General features: G+C 48.9%; 1 protein-coding gene across 1 annotated transcript in view; it reads right to left on the reverse strand.

Annotated features, from left to right (window-relative positions):
- Positions 1-22,534, reverse strand: part of LOC119399286 (beta-hexosaminidase subunit alpha) — a 276,820-nt gene that overhangs the window by 17,828 nt on the left and 236,458 nt on the right. The window contains exon 12 of the mRNA XM_037666102.2: positions 4,699-4,803. Within this exon, the coding sequence (XP_037522030.2) occupies positions 4,699-4,803 (105 nt within the window). The remainder of the gene's footprint in view (positions 1-4,698; positions 4,804-22,534) is intronic.

Raw genomic sequence — 22,534 nt, forward strand, 5'->3', positions numbered from 1 at the left:
CACGAACACGCACGAGATAGAATGCCAAACAGGCGAACGCGCAGGAGTAACCACGCCCTGTAGAGGCGCACGCTCATCTTAAAGCTCGAGGTGACGCGCGCCGTTCGAGTCCTTCGCGCCATATCGCTAGTGATACCGAAAACACGCTGATGTACCACGATCTCTGAGTACAGCCACCGGTAAATGGTGTATATAAATAGCATGCCGTTAGTATGTCGAAGAACGTGCCGTCTGTGGCGGAGTCGTTTCGCACTGCGCGCTGGCGATCGAGAGGGCGTAAGTTCGAATCCCGATAACGGAATTTTTTCTAGTTTTTTTCTTTGCCATATGTTAGTCTTTATATTTTACAACGTCATATCCGTGACGGAAATGCGTCAGTGCAGCCGTGGTGGACCCCGGCATAAAACACTTTCGTGTTAAAATAAACTTTAAATGATTTTCCTACGCTGCTTAGGTCAAATGAAATTTATTTTTATGGAGAGCCCAAGTGACACCGTAATAAAGAGTTGTCGGTTTTTTTCACCACTTCATAAATGCTGGCGCCCACTGGTTTCGAGGCTACTCCTTTACCGCCGTGAAAGAGTTCGTCGAACGCCGTTTCTAGAAAAGACCGCTTCTGAAAAAGAGATCGCTCTCTGTCGTGTGCCAGCGCGCGGGACTCTTTTTCGGACAAAGTCTTCTTGCTTATTTAGTGTCCGTGTGACACGGGTATAATAAAAGTGCAACCCTGACCAGCCGGTAGACGTGGGAGACGTTGAAATTCCTGAAGATCACAGGAGAGTGTTGCAGCTCGGGTCACAGTTTTGCTTGGAGCCTGTTGACAAGATCGCCTTGGCAAGGTCGGTGTCGCGAGGTCCCGGAAGAGGAAAAAATTTCACCATCTCCCACTAAAGGGAACCATGTGGGGATGCGAAGGAGCGCATGGGTCGACTTAAAGTTCCGTTCATCACGAGCACCTTGCCCGATAATAATGCGTCCTTGCATGTGGAGCACACCATGAATTCTCTGTAGTTGCTGTTGCTGTTACTCGTCCCGAACTCCTGTTGCACCACGCCACGCGGGTTCATCGCGCGTCTGTACAATCTCGTTCCCAGACGCCATCACGTGATTGTTGAGAGAGTGTAAGGGGGAGAGGCCACAGCGTCTTACCCAGCTCCTTACATAGGCCCGAATGCGCTAGCGCGTGCCAGCGCGTTCTGGCCAGGATACAACGCGTTGGTTCATCGCGCGTCTGCAGAATCTCGTTCGCCGACGCCATCACATGATTGCTGAGAGAGTGTAAGGGGGAGTGGCTACAGCGTCTTACCCAGCCCCTTACACAGGCCCGAACGTGCTAGCGCGTGCCAGCGCACGTGGTTTTGTCTGCGTTAGGCTAAGCTAGGACAGCATACGGCAGCCCTGGCCCCTAAAGTGCTCTGCATGCGTCATCATTAGGGCGGTCAAATAACTAGACGAAGAAGACTTCTCCATGGCGCTAGCGCGCGCTCAATATGTTACAGATGGCTATGGTAGGTTTTAGAAAGCGGACGGTTGCCACTGGAACTACGGACAAAGCCCAGCGCAAAAGCTGCTTCGCATCTAAAACTTAGGTCCATCGCTGAGTGCCTGGAACTCCTGCCTCGGTCAGAAGGTAGGCCTGAACGCGGTATTTGCCTCGATCCAGCAAGTGACCTTTTTGCAACCAATTGCCTTCGAGTACCTTTGCCTGATAAGGACCGCAACTTTGTAGTGATGCCTGATAGAATGTTGAGTGAAAAAGCTGGCGCTGCTGTGCGTACACATTTTCGCGGGGTGTTGGAGAAGCCATCGGAGGCAGGGAAGCAAGTGTCGGAGCTCCTACTTCGGTTGAACTTAGGAAAATTTTGCAGCGAAGTAAAAAGCTGAAGGCCTTCACGCTGGAAACTTTCTTGGTGAAAACACACGAGCCGGGTTTTCCTTTTCCCGCCATTGTGTCCGAGGGAGCTACCTGGTTTCGTGCGGTGTCTACAACTTACAGGCGCACTTGAGCGCGCTGCACGCGGAGGACCCGTTCGCTAATCCGAACTCGTCGACGGTCGTCAGCTTCCTCGGGGTATGTGGCCTAGAGGACACTCCAGTTTTAGTGTCGATATTGAAGGCCTGCTATTCGCTGCCACGTGATGACCTTATCACTAGTGTTAAAAAGTGCATCAACCGCAGTGGTGAAATCAAGTTTGTGACCATGTGCGCTATCTCGGCGGTGAGTTTTTGTATCTACTGCCCTTTTACTTAAACACACGTACGTGGGCCGGGAGGGTAAGATCTATGTCCAGAGATCGGGGTCTTTGTTGGCTCGAAGGTGGCACCCGTACTGAACAATATTTCCTGGCAAATGTGGGCAAAGCACCTGAAACTGCCCTTGATGGGTTGGCTCACATAGTGTGCTGGTACGTGGACAACTGCCTGCTGATGAGTAGTTCAGCCAGCTTCGATAGGGGTGTTGAGGAGGTGCTAAGTGTGCTTTGTAACAATGGGCTAGGTTTGACACTTACATGCGAAGTGCCGAAAAATGGACAGTTGCAATTTCTGGATGTACGGCTATTATTTGAAGAAAAATCCACGCATCTCCACGAAGTGAATCATGACGAGTGGGCGAAGATCTGGGTATCGTATGGGTGAGCACCCGTACGTTACTCCAGCGTTGCCCCATATAATGTAAATTGAGCGAGATAAAGTGACATAAAGAGTCGACGACAAACCTAGGTCCTAAGGTTCATAAGTCTACGTTGAAGTCGCCGACTAGTACAAAGGGTCTGTGCTTATGGGTGTTTTATATTGCTCTGTCACAATTATGATTGATGTTCGTCTATGTTAACCTTTTTTATTCACATACACACATATATGTTTCGACTATAGCAACGGTTTTCTATATACCGTGAGAGCAGACAGTGAGAACCGACGACAAAACTAGGCCCTAAGGTCCAGAATGTGTAGGTTGAAGTCGCCGACTAGTATAAAGGGTTTGTGCTTGCCGGTCTTTTATATTGTTTCGCCAGAACTATGATTTATATTAGTCTACGGGGGGACCGTAGGAGAGGAGAAACATCTGGCGTCTTTTCGTTTTGCTTTTAGAAAACATCTGGCGTCTTTCGTTGGTTTATTTCATCAATCAACGGCGTTTTGAACAAAAATTTTATTGTTTAATCACGCACAGGAGAAATCTCACCAGGCACTACCTTGGAGGTAAACAATGGCTGCTAATGGGAATGAGAGACAGAAGAAGTCGGCTTTTAGCTAACACTTACACTTCTACTTCTACTAACGTTTCCTACTGGAACATGCCAATGGCTGCTAATGGAAATTGAGAGACAGAAGAATTCGGCTTTTAGTTAACGCGCACGCTGCGAATTTTTTATTGTTCAACAACGCACAGGAGAAATCTCCAACCGGCACCACCTTGGAGGTCAAGATCTGGTACTAGCGTTAAGACTGGTTACGCACTACGACGGGGACGAACGTGTGCCGCTTTAAGGAGCTTCGCCCCTAAAATGAAACGGTCCATGAAACAACGGCTTGAAATGCTTCTATTGGAAATATAAAGTGTCAAAATTCCGTATGTCCACTGGCTTTCGCACGGCATTAAGAGAGTGCCTTCGATGTACAGAATTAGCGTCGTTTTCTCCGCAGAAAAGAAGATAGGTCCCATTTGCTCCGCGGTCAGTAAGTGAATAGGCAAGCCTTAGCGGTGCGATAAGAGATGCTGTAGCATGAAGCATGTGAAACAATTTGTTCCTTGCGCACGTGATGATCTGTATCGACTACCGATATTGGGCGGGAAGGTTTACATTGGGCAAACCGGAAGGTGCCTTAACGTACGACTTTGCGAGCACAACAGTTTGATAGGCAGGCAGTTTATGCATCTTACGTTGCACTTCAAGAAGTCCAAAGAACGTACTTGCAAGCCTATTTTTCGGCAAGGAACGCTAATGTGCAGGCACAACGGCTCTACACAGATAGTCGAGGCCTTCCGTATCGTGTTGGATGAGCCAAGTTACATAAGTCCACCTTCGCCTAATCTGCAGGAGGCTGAGGCAGCCTTTCTCGAACGACAGGTGAAATGATTGTGCTGACCGTTGTGTTATTTTACCTTTTTATATCGTGGGGCTTGGGGAGTTTCGGAACTGGTATGATAAAAACCTCTGGTTTAAGCGCGCCCTTTGCTCCATCTCGCGGGTGATAGTCAAGCCTCTTCTACGCCGAAGCACCTCTGAGATGTGCGTACCACAAACGGTAAATGGTGTATATAGATAGGTCGCCGTTAGTATGCTAGGGTATGTGTGGGTGGCGGCCGACCATGTAAATGCATCGCGCCACAGAGCGAGGGGTCGTAGGTTCGAATCTTCGGTCCCACTCTAACAAAGATTTTTTTTTATTTCATCAGTTGCACATACCTCGACTTTTTCGCTCACGGATAACTCTGCTTTTTGACTCACAACCAGCGACGCCGACACCAGCATTTCTACGAGACGTGCTCTTTATTGCTGTCGCGTTGAAATGAACACCTACCCTGTAACACTTACTTGTAGGCTTTATGTAATTGAATATGTGTGATACAGGCGCTAGCCGTCGTCTGTTCTGTTGAATCGTCCCCAGTTTGCGCTATAATCCCCGTGTATGACATACCAACTATAGCCCAAGCGGGCGGCAACTCTTCTAAGTAAAATGTGCTTGTTGCTGTACCTCATCATTCTGCAGCGGTGCTCCTCGAACCTAGGTGCTGCATCCTTGGCACTCTTTACAGTGGCTGGGCTCCATAGCCGCTCCGCGGCCGCGGATGCTCGTGGCCTGTAAAGCAAAACAGGGAGGAAACTTCATGAACTGAAATGGATGCGCTTGACAGAAAATGGGATGCTTCTGTGAAGAATTCAGGAAGGTTGTTGATTACCGGTTATGTTTTCTCAACGTTAAGATTCCTCTTTAGTTAAGTGCTGCCCTATGCGTTCGATGGAGCGTCCTGATTCGCGTGTTACACTGCACCCTACCTGAATGCATCAGCGGTGTGGAGCTTATCGACTGTGCGCCTACATTGCTATATACATCAGCAGATAGAGCAGATAGCTGTTGGATGTGCTAAGGAGATTGCTCTAGACAGTGCGAGAAAAACTTTTGTTACCTAAACGGTGCTTAAAAGACAAACGCGTGCCATTTGTTCGCTCACCAATACAGTGTGCAAGTGCAGAGTACAGGTTTCGGCTTTAATGGGGTCATCTACCAACCCTCGGGCTTGGTGAGAAAGCACATTCTGAGAATAGCAGACACGGCTATAAGTGTCTCGCCCAAGGCTTGCCGTCGTGCGCGGCAAGGAGAGCTTACATGATGACCGCGACTTTCTGAGGCGGCCTGTTTCCCGTGCTCAGTCGCTTGAGAGGTGCCGGCGCCCACTGTTTTACGTCGAACAAAAGGTACCGTGCTATTGGCCAATAGGCGACACAAATGAAGTGAGGTGCCTGTATCAGGTTCGCTCCTCGCCACGGGGTGCCGCCACAAGCCGGCGCTGCGCACCCACACAAAAATTAGAACGGGAGACATCGATCGCGCTTCATCACGCGCGCTCAAGGTCATGACACGCGCTGACGTATTTCTTATCCCTGTGCCTTCCCTCCCTGCTTAGCTTCCAGCGCGGTCATCCGCACGAGAAAAGAGAGCAAGCGTTCAAAGCGCTCGACAAACTACTGAAGGTACATGCACACTACCGGAAAGCATGCCGCGGCGACGTCCCGCCCATCGGAACCACCGCGCGGCAAGCATCGCCACGCTGTGCACATTTCCGGCGCGAGAGTCACGAGACAACAGTGGACATCGTAGAGTTAATATACTGACTCTAGAGGAAAAGCTGGGCCGCGAGACCACTAACCACAAGAGCGCTGACATCTTGGAACGTTGTCATTCTTGCCATCACATATCAATCCTAAGAAGCATTTGCAGAATTAAAAACGCGCGGATATTGTTTTATGTTTATTTGGAATACTTTTACGAAAGAATACGACTGCTATTTATGCAATTTACTGTGCGCGGAAAGGAGCGTTTGCAGGCTGGTTTACCGTTTACTAGATGGCGCCACCATAGCAACACCAACACACCAACACTCGAGAGTGCACTCGCGGCCGATTGCGCCGGTTTGTGCTTCGTGTTAAAGCCCTGAAACTTCGCTTACCTCGTGTATTTCGTAGTTGTCATAGCGTCCCGTTGTGTGCGTTTTCTGTTGCCACGTACCGCTCGACTTCATGTGACAGCCCTTTTTTCTTTCAAGCTGAAAACTTCAGTGCAAACCAGGACGGACGGCAAAGAGATGAGAAAAGCACTGAAACTTAGGTACCAACTAGCCGCAACCGAAGCTTTTTTTAGTCTTTTTAAGGGCGATAAAATTTCGTGTGCAGTGTATCTTTAGTTTGGTTGAAGCTTTCGGGTGACGTCTCACATTCGCCGCTGCATGCTGCAATCGACATTTTTCTGCTTTATGGCTCTCTGCACAGAAGTACGGCAGCAATGAGCTGAAAAAGAACATACATACATGTGTCTCGTCATTGCAAGTCGAAGCACCGCGCGACCACGGCCTACGCACTTTGATTTGCTTCGAGCTGCCAATCTGTCGAGTGACCTTTGTGCCAGCGAACGAAGAAACTTAATTCGTTATGCATTATTTGTAAGCCGTGTAAAAACCATACACAAACAGGTGGAAATGTGAACTGTTATCAATCGGGCCAGCTGCACAGACAAGGATACACTAACACACGGCTTCACGTGTCAAAACACAGCTGATGTTCCCTGAAGAGCGCGTAGCTGGCTTAGGTTGGTAGATTAAAACTGATTACTACCGTCAAATATAGCGAGCGTCCCAGGTTCTGGCAACGTTCGTTTTGTTCCATCATGGCGGAACCCAGGTGGTTATAGGTTTCAATGCATGGGCCCTATGGGGAGCTTTTCCTCTAGAGTCAGTATATTAACTTTATGGTGGACATGTCACGGCACGCGCTCCCGCCGGCTCGCTGCCTGCTAGAGATTTCTTGCCGAAAGACGGAGAGGGGCGGCGCTGGCGAGGAGAACAGTGTCTGGTTGCTACGACGACAGCCCGTGTGATAAGGAAGAGGAGAAAAAGCAGTCGCTGATTGGTGGTTGGCTTGCGCGGCAGCCGGCGGAAGCGGCGAAAATAGGTCCCGGAGCGATTGGGTCGGCGGGAGAGATACTTTGATGCCCCGCTGGACAAAGAGAGTAAAGCGGCGTCGAGCGAGCGGAGCGCGGGAGAGTGCCGCGCCGCCAGTGTGTTCGTGCCCTAACTCCGCCTGCTCTTGACGGATTCGAGAAATTGGGGCGGCAATTGATTCGTGAGGCAATAAACTCCGATACTGCGGTAAGTGGACGATTACTCGGGAAAATTGTTCAGGACCTCTTCGAACTCCGGGTTCATCAACTCTAGCTCCCACCGTCCCTCCACCCCTATAATTTCATAGTCAGGTTATACTGTGCTAGTTAAATATATTTTTAACATTGTGGCAATATTTACGCAGTCCTGGCACCAGATTAATTAAATAAGTGTGGTAGCTAACTCCGCTGAGGAGCCGCAGCGCTGAAGAGACGAGGACAGAAATGGATTACGAGCCGAGCGCTGATTCATAACTAAAAATTTATTTAAAAGAAGCAACATGATGTATACCAATGCCAATCTGAATACTACAAGGTCACCGTACATGCGCAGCCGAAGATATCCGATTGATAAACTAGCCAATACAAGTGGTAGGAACTAATGTGTCATAACCAAACAAAAACAAGCGAAACAGCAGCGAGACCAGCGGGCTTAATGCTTGGCTCTATGTGAAGAACCAGTGCCGAAACTGGCCTCTGTTTATATATTTCATGGTTTATGCAGTTCAGCAAAGTTTCGGAATGAGAAAATAGATCTGACAAAGAAAACATTTCCAGTGGCTCAGCTCGGCTATGCCAGGATATACATAGCGTTAGCAGAGGTTCAGCTGAATATTCTCAGCTTTCCAGATTATCTATGACTATTAGCCTTCTTCTGTTCAGCAAAACGGCTGTTTGGCTTAGTTGGAATTGGTTCATTCTTCGTACGCTGAACCGCTAATTGCCAGGCAACTACTTTGGGATCCGATGAGATAAGCTTCTCGCCTCTTCTGCGCCGTTGAGCAGCATTTGCGCTCTCCTTCTCCATGGCGTTACCCACCTGCAAACGCCAGTCAGAGGCGTTATCAAGCTGCTCCAGCGCAGTGTCAGACGGCGACTGCACAGTGAAGGCGAATAGCTGCGCGCGCGCCGGCGCCAGTGTGTCCGCCATGGCTACGACGTCACTCCTCTCGAGTGCGCAGACCAGCAGCGGCGAGTCGCGCGCGGCGGTAGTGTTAATAAGTTGGGGCACATACGTCCCTATGTACCTTAAGGGAAAGAACGCGTTAAAGCAGTGGTCGATCCTTCTTTGCGGTATGGATGTCTAGAAAGCCATTTCTTGCCGCCCTAAAGCACGACGGCGCTGCACAGAATGTTCGAAAACTTATCGCATGGTTTTCAATCTTCGACTTCGCTCAATTTGGGCGCCGCTTCCAACACTCGCTTTTGACCATTGATGCCGCACTTTATAGGCTATGTCAGAGTTGGTCTCCTCTCTACTCGGCTGAGACTCGTTGTGTGCAAAATGCAGATCGCATGGAAGCGGCTAAATGTGGCAAAGACGCATCCCACTGACAACAAAGCAGACCAAGGTTAGGCAGCGTTGACAAATGAATCCGAGAGCTGGTGACACGTGGGAACTCATAACTAAGTTGACTCCCAGAGACGTCTTCATTTCTTTGTTTGTTGTTTCGAAAACAATTTATTTGTGTTGCATGTAACGAGTACTTTCACGAGTACGTCGGAGACCACTGTATTCACGTTCATCACTGCCGAAAAACATTAAGTGGTGTAAACGCTACCTTCATTCCTGCCGGTATGCATCGCACAACCAACACTCCATCCCCGAATCATTCGTAAATCTTTCGGATCTGTAATTTTAGATGCGAAGTATCTTAAAGGCCAACTCCGGCGATTTTTTCACCATGTCAAGGTAATGGTGCTTTTACGTTCCTGAGACACTCTTGTCACGCGCCCGATAGCAGAAATGCTCAGCAAATTCGAAAATAATTTTTATTAAGCAAAAAGACGCAATACCGAAACCGAAACCCAACCGAGTGTACTGTCTACGTATGACGTAGTAATTGTTACGAACCGGAAGTCGTGCAAGGCATGCCGGTCACGCCGGCGCGGAGTATGAAAACTGTGACAGCCGGGACGAGCAGGCGCACAGTGGAGAGGTGTGCACGCCGCGCATCAGCTGTAATGTCTGCAAATGACAGTGCCGCGTCTGATAATGACAGTTAGCGGTGCCCACGGCTGCGTCACTTCCGTCGCCATAACAATATTGACGTCACAGACGCAATGTTGCCAATAATTGTGGGAAACCGGGAGGCCGTTTACAGACAATCTTTAAAATTCATTTGCAAACAATCTGCGCGTGTCTCAAGCCTGTAATTTGGCATAAATGACGGAAACCTTCAAAGGAACATACCCAGCGAATTTCATTGAGATCCATCGACCTCGACAAATCGCCGGAGTTGGCCTTTAAGGCCGAGCTCAATCGGGTGGTGGTGGTGTGCGGCGTGACCACCCTTACTGCGCATGCGCATACCCTCTCCACACACCTCCTCTCCACTCACCCTCTCCACTTTCCATCTCCCCTTCCCCTCTCCACTTCCCCTCTCCCCTCCCCCTTTCCACTCTTCCTCTGAAACGCGGGCTAGACATGCCGAAATTCTCTCCTGCGCAACGCCGCGATGAGCTCGAGCGCATGCGCGTCCCCTCCCCCTCTCTCTCCTCTCCTACACTGCCCCCCTCTCGCCCGCCTGTCGACCGCGTTCCCCGTTGGCCCTGTGAGAATTAACGGCCAGGCTAGATGGAAGATACGACGCGCGTAGCGTCCCTCTTCGCGTTCCACGACGCGAGGTCGGTAGCATGCCCAACGAACGCCAACGGAACGCGATCGTGCAAGTGCTCCGGCTTCGCATCGCCTCATGGTCCCCTTTAGCGGGAGATGGTGTAATTTTTTCCCCGTGTGAATTCCTTGTAGCTTTCGTGGACGGTAAGTCAGAAGAGCTGGGTGCAGCAGTTGACGGGAGATAGGCAGCTCGCCTTATGCGTTATTTGAGGGGCTTGTAGGTCCCGGTTTCTTCGAGTGCTCTGTGTTGATCTCGGCCGCAATGTTAGCCACGTGTTTGTCTGAAAATTCCAAATCCTCAACGCTGTGGGCTCAGGGCCAGTGGTCGGTGGTAGCCCTCAGAAACAGCATGGATGTCAACCAGAACAGGTTCCTTTAATATTTGGAAGCCAAGCCCACACTACCAGCTGCCCTGGCGAGCGCTAGCGCGCCCCAGGCTGCTCTTGGATTTTTTCTGTTCTTCCTGGCAGCCGCAAGCGCCGCCCCATCGTCAAGCCGTAACCAGGCCCCGGAAAATGAGCGCCAGTTGCGGTTTAAAGGAACATGCACGCTCGTAGCGGCTGCCGGGCATCCTAAGATCTGGCTGAAAGAAATGTGATTCATGTGGATCTCCGCATTCATCGTCTTTCGCGAGTTTTTACAAATATGGAAATTTGATTGAACTGTAAAGAACTCTACTTTTGTTTATATGTCTTTCTTATTTTTTATTTTGTGAATTTTAAATCCGGCGAAGCGTGGGAATAGCTGTCTTGTGTTCGTAGCACTTGTCTCCACTCGCCTTCCCCACTCGTTCAGCTATTGGCCGCAAGATCGACCTATAGGTGGCAGCAGCGTCGCCGCGTTAGTGTGGAGAGGCGGTCGGAGGCGCGTATACAAATGCACACAGCGGCGCTTTGTTGTGAGCAGTTTCAGCCGATTGTCGGCGAATAAAATGCGTTGATTGCTGCTTACTGGTAATATATACACTCCTCGTTGTTGAATTGATGCACGAAGATCATCCAACGTTCCTATTACTAGTGAGAGAAGCGCAATCTGCAGATGAAAGGGATGCTCGCCCTGGATGACAGTCCGCGCTTGCGCACTTGATATATACTGTTGTTTTCTCTGTACGTGTTTAGCTTGTGTTATGTGTACTACGCACTGCTGTAGCACGACTGAACTACTTAAGTGTTTAATTCTTGTTCATTTGTATACCAGCCCATGTTCCTGTACAATGAGTTCAATAGCATTGCCATTTTTTGGGCGTGTTGGTAAACAGAACTCGAAAACATATTGAACGCTTACAAACAGGAACAAACACGGACGAGGACTAGCGCATTGTGTTGTCGTCTCCTTTACGTCCCTGTTTGTAAGCGCTCAATATGTTTTCGAGTTCAATAGCACTGTTCACGCGAATACTCATACGCAGGTAAGAGTTTAGCATAGAGCTTTCATCGATTGATTACGTGCACGACAGTGATGCAACAAAGGTCCGGTTATTTTGTGGAATAAGTGTCTTTTTTTTTTTTTCAAAATAATAATGTCCGCTGCCTTCCGTCAATTTATAACTCCACACAAACGCTCAAGATAATGTGAAAAAGAAAAGGATGAGGTTTTGCGTGAAATTATACGACATAAACGTAAGGCACGCCGTCGGGCTAAGAACATGGGTGGTTCTGCATAAATTTCGCCCCAAGTTCAAATTACGTGCGGCAACACCGTTTTATCAGTGCCGTGTCATTCCATTGTCTGTTTTTTAGGGACAGTTTGAGTACCGAAGTCTCAGACTTCACTCGATAGAAATATTTCGCTGTAGCGGGACCACGACCGTAAAATAAAAAGACATCTTAAGCGCAACTAAAGCTCATCATGAACTACAGTGCCGCAGTTATACACCTAAGAACGCGAAAGTGCATGAGCCTCGTTTTTGTTTACCACGGAGTCGCTAAAATGCTGCATTCACACACAATTTAGTGCCCTCATGTTTGGGACTATGCCAAGTGCACTTTACGATGTGCTTGAACCAGAAAGCGGCATCAGCACTGAAATGATTCTGGCGAACGAAGGGTACGACACCAATACACAGCCCTCTCGAAAGTCGCACTCACTGATCTTATTACAATGCGCATGCAGCCGAGCAAGCCCATTTGCTTTTGTGCGCAATGTTAAGTATACGTACGAGCAGTTAAAATCGCGCTAACATAACGGAACAAATCGCCCTTCGAGAATGTGCAGGACGTACGCGCACATGCAAGCACGACGTGGCTAGTAGACGACGCAGGGAGCAATCCACACTATGCGCGCTTCAGCCAGTAGCCGCCAGGCGGCGACTCCGCTCGATCTCGCGGCCAATATGAGAAGTTGGATCGCGCTCGGTTATCTCGCTCGGTTATCTCGCCCGGTTGGCGTGCGAAGTATAACTACGGGAGCGATAAGACATTCGATGTGGCGTGGAGCGAACGGAAGCCGCAGTAGGCCACGTCGAGCAGGTCAACCATGATTACACGGAGTTGGCTAAATCGGGGCATCACGTGTTTTGCGCGGCTCTGTGGTGTATTAACCGAGGGATTTTCAGTTCCATGAAGGTTTTTCAGGCTTCCCAGTGACAACGGGTGAGCACAAGTATTAGGGTCCGTTATTTGACCAGGTATTCATTTTGCATGAGTAAGTGCGTAAACCCAGTTCCCTGCAAGCCTGACTGGACTGACACAAGCGCAGTGTAGGTAGGCTAATTGGTCACGACGACAGCCTACCTACTGCCGGCGAAATAGCCTAATGAAAGGCTTGAATGTGTTTTGGGTCCGCTTCTTTTACTTTTGGCATGTGGTTCAAACGATGTGACGCAATTATAGACTCCTTCCTGTACATGGAAATGCATGTAGCCAGTATGAAACTTAGTGCGTATTTATTTCTAATACAGTCACTGAAATACATATAGTGGATTCGATGTTTCGAGAAAATGTTTAACAGGGAATGTCGCTGGAGCCAACGTTTTGTTGACAAGTGGACATGTCTTCGTCAAGACAATTCTGCTGCCCTGACGAAGACAAGTTAGCTTGCTGAAGCATTGTCTCCAGTGGCATTCCCCGTTCAACGATTTCTCAACGCTCCACGCCTCCATCTTCCCCTGAACTTCGGTCTTGCTTGGTACTCAAGTTCTGTACGCAAAATGTGTCGCCGTCGCAACAGTCGTGGTTGAGTCAAGTACGACGTGGTCTGCTGGTTATTGTTAATATATTTCGCATTGGTCCGGATATTCTGAGTTCAATGTTTGTTCATTATGTGCATATTTCAGTTGTGAATTAAACCTCCTTTCGCAGATAGACAATTTCACACTACGTGTGTGTCCCTGTTTTTTTTTTTTTCAGTACGAAACATGTGATTAAAAAAACATTTAAAATTTACTTGTGTTGACCGAGTTTTGTCTTACTGGGAAAGCGGTGAGCTTTAGTTTGTCCACTTCACTACACTAGACCTGTGCGCCGCCGTGCCGCGCCGCTGCCTGTTTTTGCTCACGCCGCTCGCGCCGCCGCCAAAGTCCAGAGAGTAATGACGCCGCCGCCGCCGCCGCGCAATAATTGCGACGCGCAGGAAGGTGACTGTGTCGCAATTTTTCACATTGAGCGAAACGTTACGGAATGACGCTAGAGAAATGTGCAAATGGTATCCGCACACACATATTTTGAAGAGTCACCCACGTAATATACAACCAGTTGTTTACAGCTGCTTAACGATGCCAACAGCAACATAGGTGTTACCAACACCAAACGTAGTAAGCTGATATGTCGTGCTTATATTCTTGAATGCTGGGTAGCGCGAATTCGAATAGGACAATGAAGAAACACAGGTGCAGAAGACAGGCGCTACTCGCAACTAAGCTTTATTAGTTCGCAACTAAGCACTGCACGTACGTTACAGTCACAGTTCCAGTTGTTAGAGTTGCATTACAGTTGTTAAGCTTATACTTATCCGTTATGACGCAGAACGCGCGCATGTTTCACGAACCCGTGTGCATGTGTGGAAGGGGTTCTAGGCAGTTCTTCAATAAGGTAATCATCACCGTGATCAGTGAGCACCAGCAGATGGACAGGACTTGTTATCGGATCCGTTCGTGATCGCGGCTACGAGCGGTCTAAGTGTAGTGAAGCGCGACGTATAGTAGAGCTGGTGGAAACCGCGGATGGCTTTTACGAAGAAATGATATATAATGCCTTCTGTCCTGGACGTGGCACCGATCTCTTGTGATGCCCTGTCTACGTCAAAGCCGTCTTTCATGCCGTCTAAGAATAAGGCGTTGTTGGGTTTTGATAAATCAATGCTGAAGTCACCGGTAAATATGAGGAATATGGTCCTCTCGGCAGAGTTACTGTAGGAAGCATTCACGCCGTCCACGTGGTCCACGTTGTGGACCACGTGGACGAGTGGCTGGTAGCCCAGCTTCTTCCAGGGTGCTCTTCAGCTCCCTAACTTTCCTTGCGTCGGCCGCAGTGGTGTAGTGGTTACGGTACTCGGCTGCTGACAGGAAGGTCGCGGGTTCGATTCCGGTCACGGCGGTCGCATTTGGATGGAGGCGAAATGCTAAAGGGACGTGTACTCTGCGATGTCAGTGCAAGTTAAGGAATACCAGATGGTCAAAATTTTCGTAACCCTTCACTATGGCGTCTCGCATAATCATATCGTGGTTTTGGAACGTAAAACCCCAATAATTACTATTATTATCACTTTTATTCCGTGTAAACCTGTACGTTCGCGGTTACTGCGTTGATTGAGACGCTGTTATTACCTGTGAAAAATACCCGCATAACATGAACTCTGGTATGCGGGTATAAGCCACACGTGACTGGGGAAAGGGTTTCATGACGTACGCCACAGGTATAGGCCTCCCAAGCTCGACCAAGGGGCGCTACGCCACGCGGATTTCGCCGCCTTTCTTGCAAAAACCGGTCGCTGCTCCCCCCGCACCTGCCTTTTGACTGCGCTGTCTCAGCACGTTCACAGCGCCCTACACGCGCTGTCGTCTGCTCGCCGTGCACGTGCAGCCTCAAGGTATGGTGCTCAAGGGTCGCTTGCTCTGAAGGTTTAGAAGATGGAAGGGACGTTTTCACGGTGTGAATCTCACCAGAGGAGAGCGGTTGATCGACCACCTTTGCGAGAGCGAGCAGGTCGTCAAGGACGATGCTGTTTGTGCGAGAACTACGTGCGTGCCGATGGTGAACGGCCACATTTCTATGACATGAAGAAGGAGGTGTCTGCGCGAGTTCTGTAATTATGTTACCGGTAAACCGCACCTTCGTTGCGTTAGTCGTGTCCGCTCGGAGCTGTCAGCAAACAACCACCACGCTTTCACGTGCGTTTTCGACTGATAACTTTCGATTGCTTGGATGCCAAGTTTGTCGTGCGGCTTTAAATTTATCGTGAGCTCAGTGTGAAGAGCATAAATTTACATCTGCCCTGTTGAGTCACTGGCAGCATTTCAATGCGCAATGTTCCGTTTCGTGGGAGTTTCACTTTTGCCGAGGTTTACATCGAATGATAACAACGACGGATCGCAAGTTCAATGCCACGTCGGATATTTTAGAGCTCCCTTTGATAGCATAATGCGCGCAAAAAAAAATGTTTCATGCCCACTTTGACCATGCATGTTCACCCGAAGGTCGCGGGATCGAATCCCGGCCGCGGCGGCTGCATTTTCGATGGAGGCGAAAATGTTTGAGGCCCGTCTACTTAGATTTAGGTTCACGTTAAAGAAACCCAGGTGGTTGAAATTTCCGGAGCCCTCCACTACGGCGTCTCTCCTAATCATATCGTGGTTTTGGGACGTTAAACCCTAGATATTATTACTACCATGCATGTTTCTTGCAGAGGCGTGTTTCATTTCGGATAATATCGACGCCTGATCACGCACCGTGTTCGCTGATTCGAATGTCGCTTTGGTTGTTTCGACTGCTCGCTTGGTCAGCATCATGCTATACAATACCCACTGGGATCGCGCATGTTTATGATTATGCCGAGATTTGTGCCCGACGATGAGTGCGTCTGATTTCGCGAAGCCATCAGAAATTCAATTGCAGCCTTGCTTATTTTTTCAGCTCGTTTCCAAAGCGGAAATTGTATATCGCCCGCGCCTCACGCGCATGCAAGTAGCGTGGGCCGCGGGCTCACGCGCCTATACGTATGTTACGAGCCGAAACCACGACATTAGTATGAGGCACGCCGTGGTGTGGGACTTCGGATTAATTTCGGCCACCTGGGGTTCTTTAACCTGCACCTAAATCTATGTACGCCGGTGTTACTGCATTTCGCTCCCATCGAAATGCAGCTGCCGTACGCGGGAATCGAACTCACGACCTCGATCTTAGCAGCGCAACACCTCAGCCTACTAAGAAACCGCGGCGTGTCTCATGCAAGGCCAATATAAACGCTCAGTGCAAACATGCAGCTTAATTCTGTTTACAGTGAGCCGCGACGGCAAATTTACCGCCATCTGCAGAATAAAACACTTGTAGTACTCACGGTACGGTATTTAAACTGTGGTGTATTGAATTGTGTTTATTCACAACAAGGTTGCGAGGATGACCAGGCAAAAAAGCTGCATTGCGCAGCTTGAGGGGAACCTGGCCACCTCATACACTGGGCGGCTTCACAGCGGTCGAACACACGATATACATAATGAATGGACTAACTAAACCAGAAAAACAGTAAACATCCACGGTCGGAATAAATAAACAAGGTTATTGTGGAAACATATGAAAACAAGGGGAAGAAATTAGGCGAAGTGTTAAAGACATATAAAAAGACAAACAAATGGACCCATGGCAGCACAAGCAATCACATAAATACGTCGAGTAGCCTTTTTAACGACAGAGTTGATACACTGAGACCATTTTCTTTGTATAATTGATTTAGAACAGTAGGTAAACAAAACTGTAGCATTTGGTCACCGTACTTAGTTCTGTTTTTGTTAACGATCCAAGGTTCTAAATGACGAAATTTATAAAAAGAATAATGTTGCTGTAAGGATGCCAATTTTGTTAAAGCGTTATCATTCTTACTTTTTTCCCATTCTATACATGCGGCAAAGCCTATATGTGTACAAAGAGCCAACATGCTTCGCTGCTGTCACATTACAAATGGTTGACTCGGAAAGCCAGCGCGCAATCTCGAAATGTACAGCGGCTGTCTATTTGTTGTAGCTTCGATTCACAAATGCACTTCTCTTTCAAAGGAGCATGGCCATCGCGTTTCTCCCCGTTAATAGTTCGTAATACTCTGTGCGACAAAAACTGCTTCAAGGTGACAAGACGGCGAAAGCATCGCGGCGAACTGCCATAATCCACTCTTGACGCCTCTGCTCCTCGCACTGCTTGCATTGGAAACGGTAGAACTTGACGGGCAGTTTTCGGCTCTTCGTCATTTTTAAACTTTTGTGACAGTTCACAATGCAGCAGGACTGCGTGCCTGCTTTCCAGTACGATGAACGACCGGCACCCATAGCGTGAAAAATGCGAGATAAAAGCCCCGGGGAGCGCGTACTCCGCGCGCGCAATTGGAAAAGCAAGCAAGCGCGACCCGTCCGAGCTACCGGAGCTTGCCCCTCTCTCCGCTAGGGCGGGGGACGGTGCTGCGCAAACTTGAGCGTTTGAGGCCTATTTTGCGTTATTCATGTCACCACTAGTAAATCGTGTTCGTCATACACTTATGCTATGCTATGCAAATTTTGGTATATTACAACCTATGGTGACGACCGGGAGAGCGCCCAGTCGTAGGCGGCTAGATAGATAGATAGATACGTAGATAGAAACGCCCAAAGTGCCTGAGGTTCGCTAAGAAATGCTTCGCACTTAATACACCGCTTCGGCAGGTGAGCTCTTCTCGATGTATCCATGTAATGGACAGTCCATTTTAGCCGCCGCTGATTGGCGGGAGCTTGGCGAGCAGCGTGGCCTCTGTTTCCGGTTCTTTTCATCAACGTCATATTGAGTCTCCGAAGCTTTCACAACTCTCGACACAAATGAAAAGGACGCAATGAGCTTCAGCCATGGAGAAAAAGCGCGCCTAGAGTATACAAGTAAATCTCCTCTGAAGCCGCTACCTCCTCGGGTTCGTGTCAGAATTCCCATCATGCTTCCGTTTCATTTCCTTTTTGTGGTGGGCTCATGGGGAAAAATATGGGCGAGCGCGCGCGCCAAGCGTCCACAAGCGTCCACAAGCCAACCTCCTCCAACGCCACTCCGTGCTCCATGCTTTGGTCACAATTCCCAGCATGCTTCTGTTTCATTTTTTATGGCTGGGGAGTTCTCAATGTGTACCCCTAATGGACTGTCCATTTCGGCTGCCGCTGATTGGCTGGAGTTCAGCGAGCAGCGCACGCCCTTTTTCCAGTTTCTCTTGCGCTACCTCATTTTGACGTCACGAAGCTTTCACAACTCTCGACAGAAATTAGAGGGACGGAATGCGCCTGAACGCAACGGACTGAGTCCCCAGAGATCCGCTTTTGGGCGCACATCTCGGAGGCCGTGCATAAACTCCTGATCGCGTTAGCCATCGAAATATGTTTAATGCGGCCGCCAGTCTAACGCACCTGTGAAGGTTGGTATGCATTCGCAGCATCTTTCTCAAACATCTGGGACGCATTCATATGCAAGTTCAGACTTGAGAAGTTCCTGTTTCTGTACAGTTCGTTCGCATTCTCCTTACGATGGGAATGTGCTGGTGGCATAGAGTTTCATACAATAACCTAGAGAGGAAACTGGCGCTGCGATCGTTCAACCACCATGGGAATGATTGGAAGTGCAGGCTTCGGACTGGATAGCGTTAGCTAGCGAACTGTCTACGAATCTTTCTCTACAGTTATAGTTTCGTTCTTCGCGAGTCGTGGGTAGTCGGGTGCGTTTCAAAGCACTCAAGCAGCGCCTTTGTTGTTCAAAGAGGCTGAAGACCGCTAGATCTCTTGATTTGCTGTTTCGTTGCAGCTTTACAGGTTGTATATGTCAGTTTTAGTGAAGCGTCGTGCACTCACCGCTGCGCATAGATGTAGCGTCCCATGCCAGTGCAGGAAATTGCATAGAGTTCAGGTTTTTTTATAAGCGCGTCTTGCCAAAACTCGTTCAAATCGGCTGCAAAACGACGGCGAAGCTAAATAGACGCACCGTCACGCTCCTCTGACTCGATTTCAGAACAAAACGAGAGATGCGTTGGAGGCAGACAACTTGGACTGGCGCACCTGGCATCGCAGCGAACGATACGTTCAATGTTTCTCACTCAATACAGTACTGTTATTTCCATAAACAGATAATGCGTACTTTCGAGGGAAAAGCAAGCGCGTTTGTTTTAAGTGTTGTAAAGAAAATCATTCATTATATTGTGATGCCAAATCTGGATCACAATTGCAGAGCAATGCACACCCTGGTGGTCAAATTTGTCCCGGTTTCACTTCTATCTCACGGTCGCGCAAACGTTTTGCAATAAGTTTTACATACAAAAGAATGAAGCAAGTTTTAATTGGAAATAACTTCATATCGCTTTCTTTTACATTCGGCAAACAAGCGTCGCGAATCTCAAGAACCTAATCCATCCGAAGGAAATCCGAAGCCTGTACTTCCCATCATTCCCATGGTGGTTGAAGCGCCGCTCAAGGAGTCCGCGTAGACACTAGCGCCAGATTCCCCTCTAGGTATTATTGTAAGAAACTCTATGGCTGGTGGATTCGGTACGTCGACGTGGTCAAGAGCGAAGGGACATCACGGCTCTACACGTTTTCGAAAAACTGAATGCGCTCGCGCCGTAGAGGTTTAAGGAACTCTGTGAAGCGCAGTTCACAGGTGACACCTCATCCTCTGCTTCCTAGACTAGACACGCCCCAGTCGATTTCTGAGGACAAGACCGCACCAGAGCACATGGACACTTAAGCATGGCCGGCATTGCCAAAGCTGCAGCCAGAGCCGCAGCCAGGACCACAGCCAAAGCCACAGATCCACACACAGCGACTCCAATGGTCGCAGCAGACACAGACCGAGTCAAGGACAGCGCTGGTTCCCCACGACTTGCCCGAGAAAGACAAGGGCATTGCTGCGATGCTTCGCTCTCTTCTGAACACCCTATTCATGCTTTTGAATAAGCTAAACACTCCGACAGCCCGAACTGCCCTGCAACTGCTGGAGGTTCTCGATCCAGTGTTTTCAGCGCTGCAGTAATCATACGACGGCTCGCCTACGGCCCTCTCAAAGGCCGCAATTCCCCAATGGAATGTCACAGCGGTGATGTCGTGTAGATCAGAGAAGCTCCAGTCTCAGTGACTGATTGTACCCCTTTGCACGTGCAGTGATCTCCTTCTCTCTCTCTTTTCCTCTTTCTAATACCCGTTTCCTTATCACCAGTGCAGGGTGGCAAACCGGACGTTCGTCTGGTTAACCTCCTTGCCTTTCCTCTTCACTCTCTCTCTCTCTCTCTGAATGCGCTGTGTCGAAATGGACTGTGGACATCTTTACATGGACACATTGAGAATAGCTCCCCGGAAGTTGTATCTTTCTCTCCTCCAGAAGTCGCACGAGTATTGCCTGACCTAAACGCTGCGGTCCCCTCCAGCCTTAACGAGAGACGAAGCAACTTGTTGGATAACATATTTGTGCACACTTGGGCCTAGTACACTGTGCATAGATAAATAATATGTATAAGTAATATAGCTCGATGCATCAGTATACTTTTTTAATTTTTACTCGAGTGAATCGAGAAATAATTATAGAAGTAAAGGCAATGGAAAACTTAAAACAGGTAGCTGAGCTAGTTGGTTTTGAAAAGACACTACGTGCAAACACGGAAACAAGAGAGAATTCAAGAAAGTGAACAGTCATCTTTCACGTAGACCATCACGCGCACCTGATTTACAGATATCGCCTCTTGTCTGGGAATCCGCAGACAAGTATTTGCGTCTACCTTCGTTTGCACCGCTGTACGATTTTTCAGCTGTTAGCGGCATTTGTCGTGTCTTGACTACTCTCTTGTGTCCATGTTTGCACGCCCTGCCTTTTTAGAGGGCCCCAAAACAGCCTCTGAAAATACAAAATCAAGCGCGTTATTCTCTCTTGGCGTTTCTTGTCTTTTCGGCGCACTTCGGGACGCCAGAACGGTGATTCACGTGACATCATTAGGGCACATACTCTCGATTGTTCATCATACGAGAAATATCAGTCGTGGATTGTCCCCCACCCTACTTTGACATGGAGTCGCCTACCCGTTCTTTCTTGTCTCGCGTGACCAAAGTGCGCAATCAACTGATTTCGCTCCATTTTGTGCGTTTCGGTCTGCGCAAGCGGAGATAGCAGGGTGTAGCCGAGAAGCGCGAAACTCTGATAGGCTCAACGCTTAGTGCTGACATTGTACGCGTACTTTATGAAGAAATATGTGGCAAGGAGATGTCGCGTGCAAGAAGAGAAGTGAAGGCGAGAACGAAACCAACGGAAAAATCGTCGGATAATTTAATTCTTCCAACGTACGAACTCTTTACAGTAGAGACGATGCAGCTCCCCAGAAGAAAGGCGAGCCCGCATATACAGTTTTGGTATATTTTTTTATTGCGATAACAATTATATTGACACTTTGAACAGATCTTTACCGTAGCCGTCATGTTCGGTATAAAGTCCAAATCGATAACATCGTTCCGCGCATCGTAGGTTGTACCCGGGAGTAAAAGCTCGCGAGCGCTGGCGATGAACACGGTTGAAGCAGAGATGGAATAAGCTGACCATCTCCGTCGCACGGCGGGCGCATTCGATAACATCACCCCGCGTGTGAGTCCTGCCGTCGATTGCTCCTCAACCAGAAAGGAAACGCCCCACTCGTCTTTCGCTATGCGAAGGAGCATGAAAGAACGCCAGGGTAGGGGGCGCTGCGTGGCTTGAGCGGCACCTGTGAACTTTGATTATAATGGCGCGGTCGCGAGTGCTATCTCGGCAGACATCAGCAAACGGCTCGTATACCCTGCTACGCGCTGTGATACCTTCGTTTCGTGCTCCGGCCGCTGCTACGACAAACTGCACGAAAACCGCTTCTCTCCCGGCAGCGGCCGTATTCCCATACAACAGGGTTTTGTGGAGTTATGCGATATCGGACCAAGAAGAGTTAGCTGTAGCCTTAGTGCGTATGACACTACGCAGGGGTGAGACAGCTGCACATATTGCGCATTTTTGATACGATTTTGTTTTTCTGCGCCAAGCTGCTCCAAAAGCATAAAAATCGCAAATATTGCGCCGGACTGCCCCAAAACAGCCTCGAAAGCAAGAATTTTGACGGACACGTCAGCTTCAATGGGGAAAAAAGGCTGAGTTGACAATATGCTTTTCCAAGTAGCACCAGGAATACCAGGAAACTAAGACGTTCGCAGGACATACAGACGCGCCCAAGCGTATTTCTTCGATGCACTTTTCTAGTGAAGGCTCCCGTGGTGCCGCCATAATCTCCTCAGGATTCTTGTCAATATGAGTGACCCCGCAAAAGTGTGCTGCCTCGCCCCGAGCGTGCTGTTTCTACTCGCTTATTGGCCGCGAGATCGACCTATAGGTA

This window comes from Rhipicephalus sanguineus, chromosome 7 (assembly GCF_013339695.2).
Source record: "Rhipicephalus sanguineus isolate Rsan-2018 chromosome 7, BIME_Rsan_1.4, whole genome shotgun sequence".
Lineage (NCBI taxonomy): Eukaryota > Metazoa > Arthropoda > Arachnida > Ixodida > Ixodidae > Rhipicephalus > Rhipicephalus sanguineus.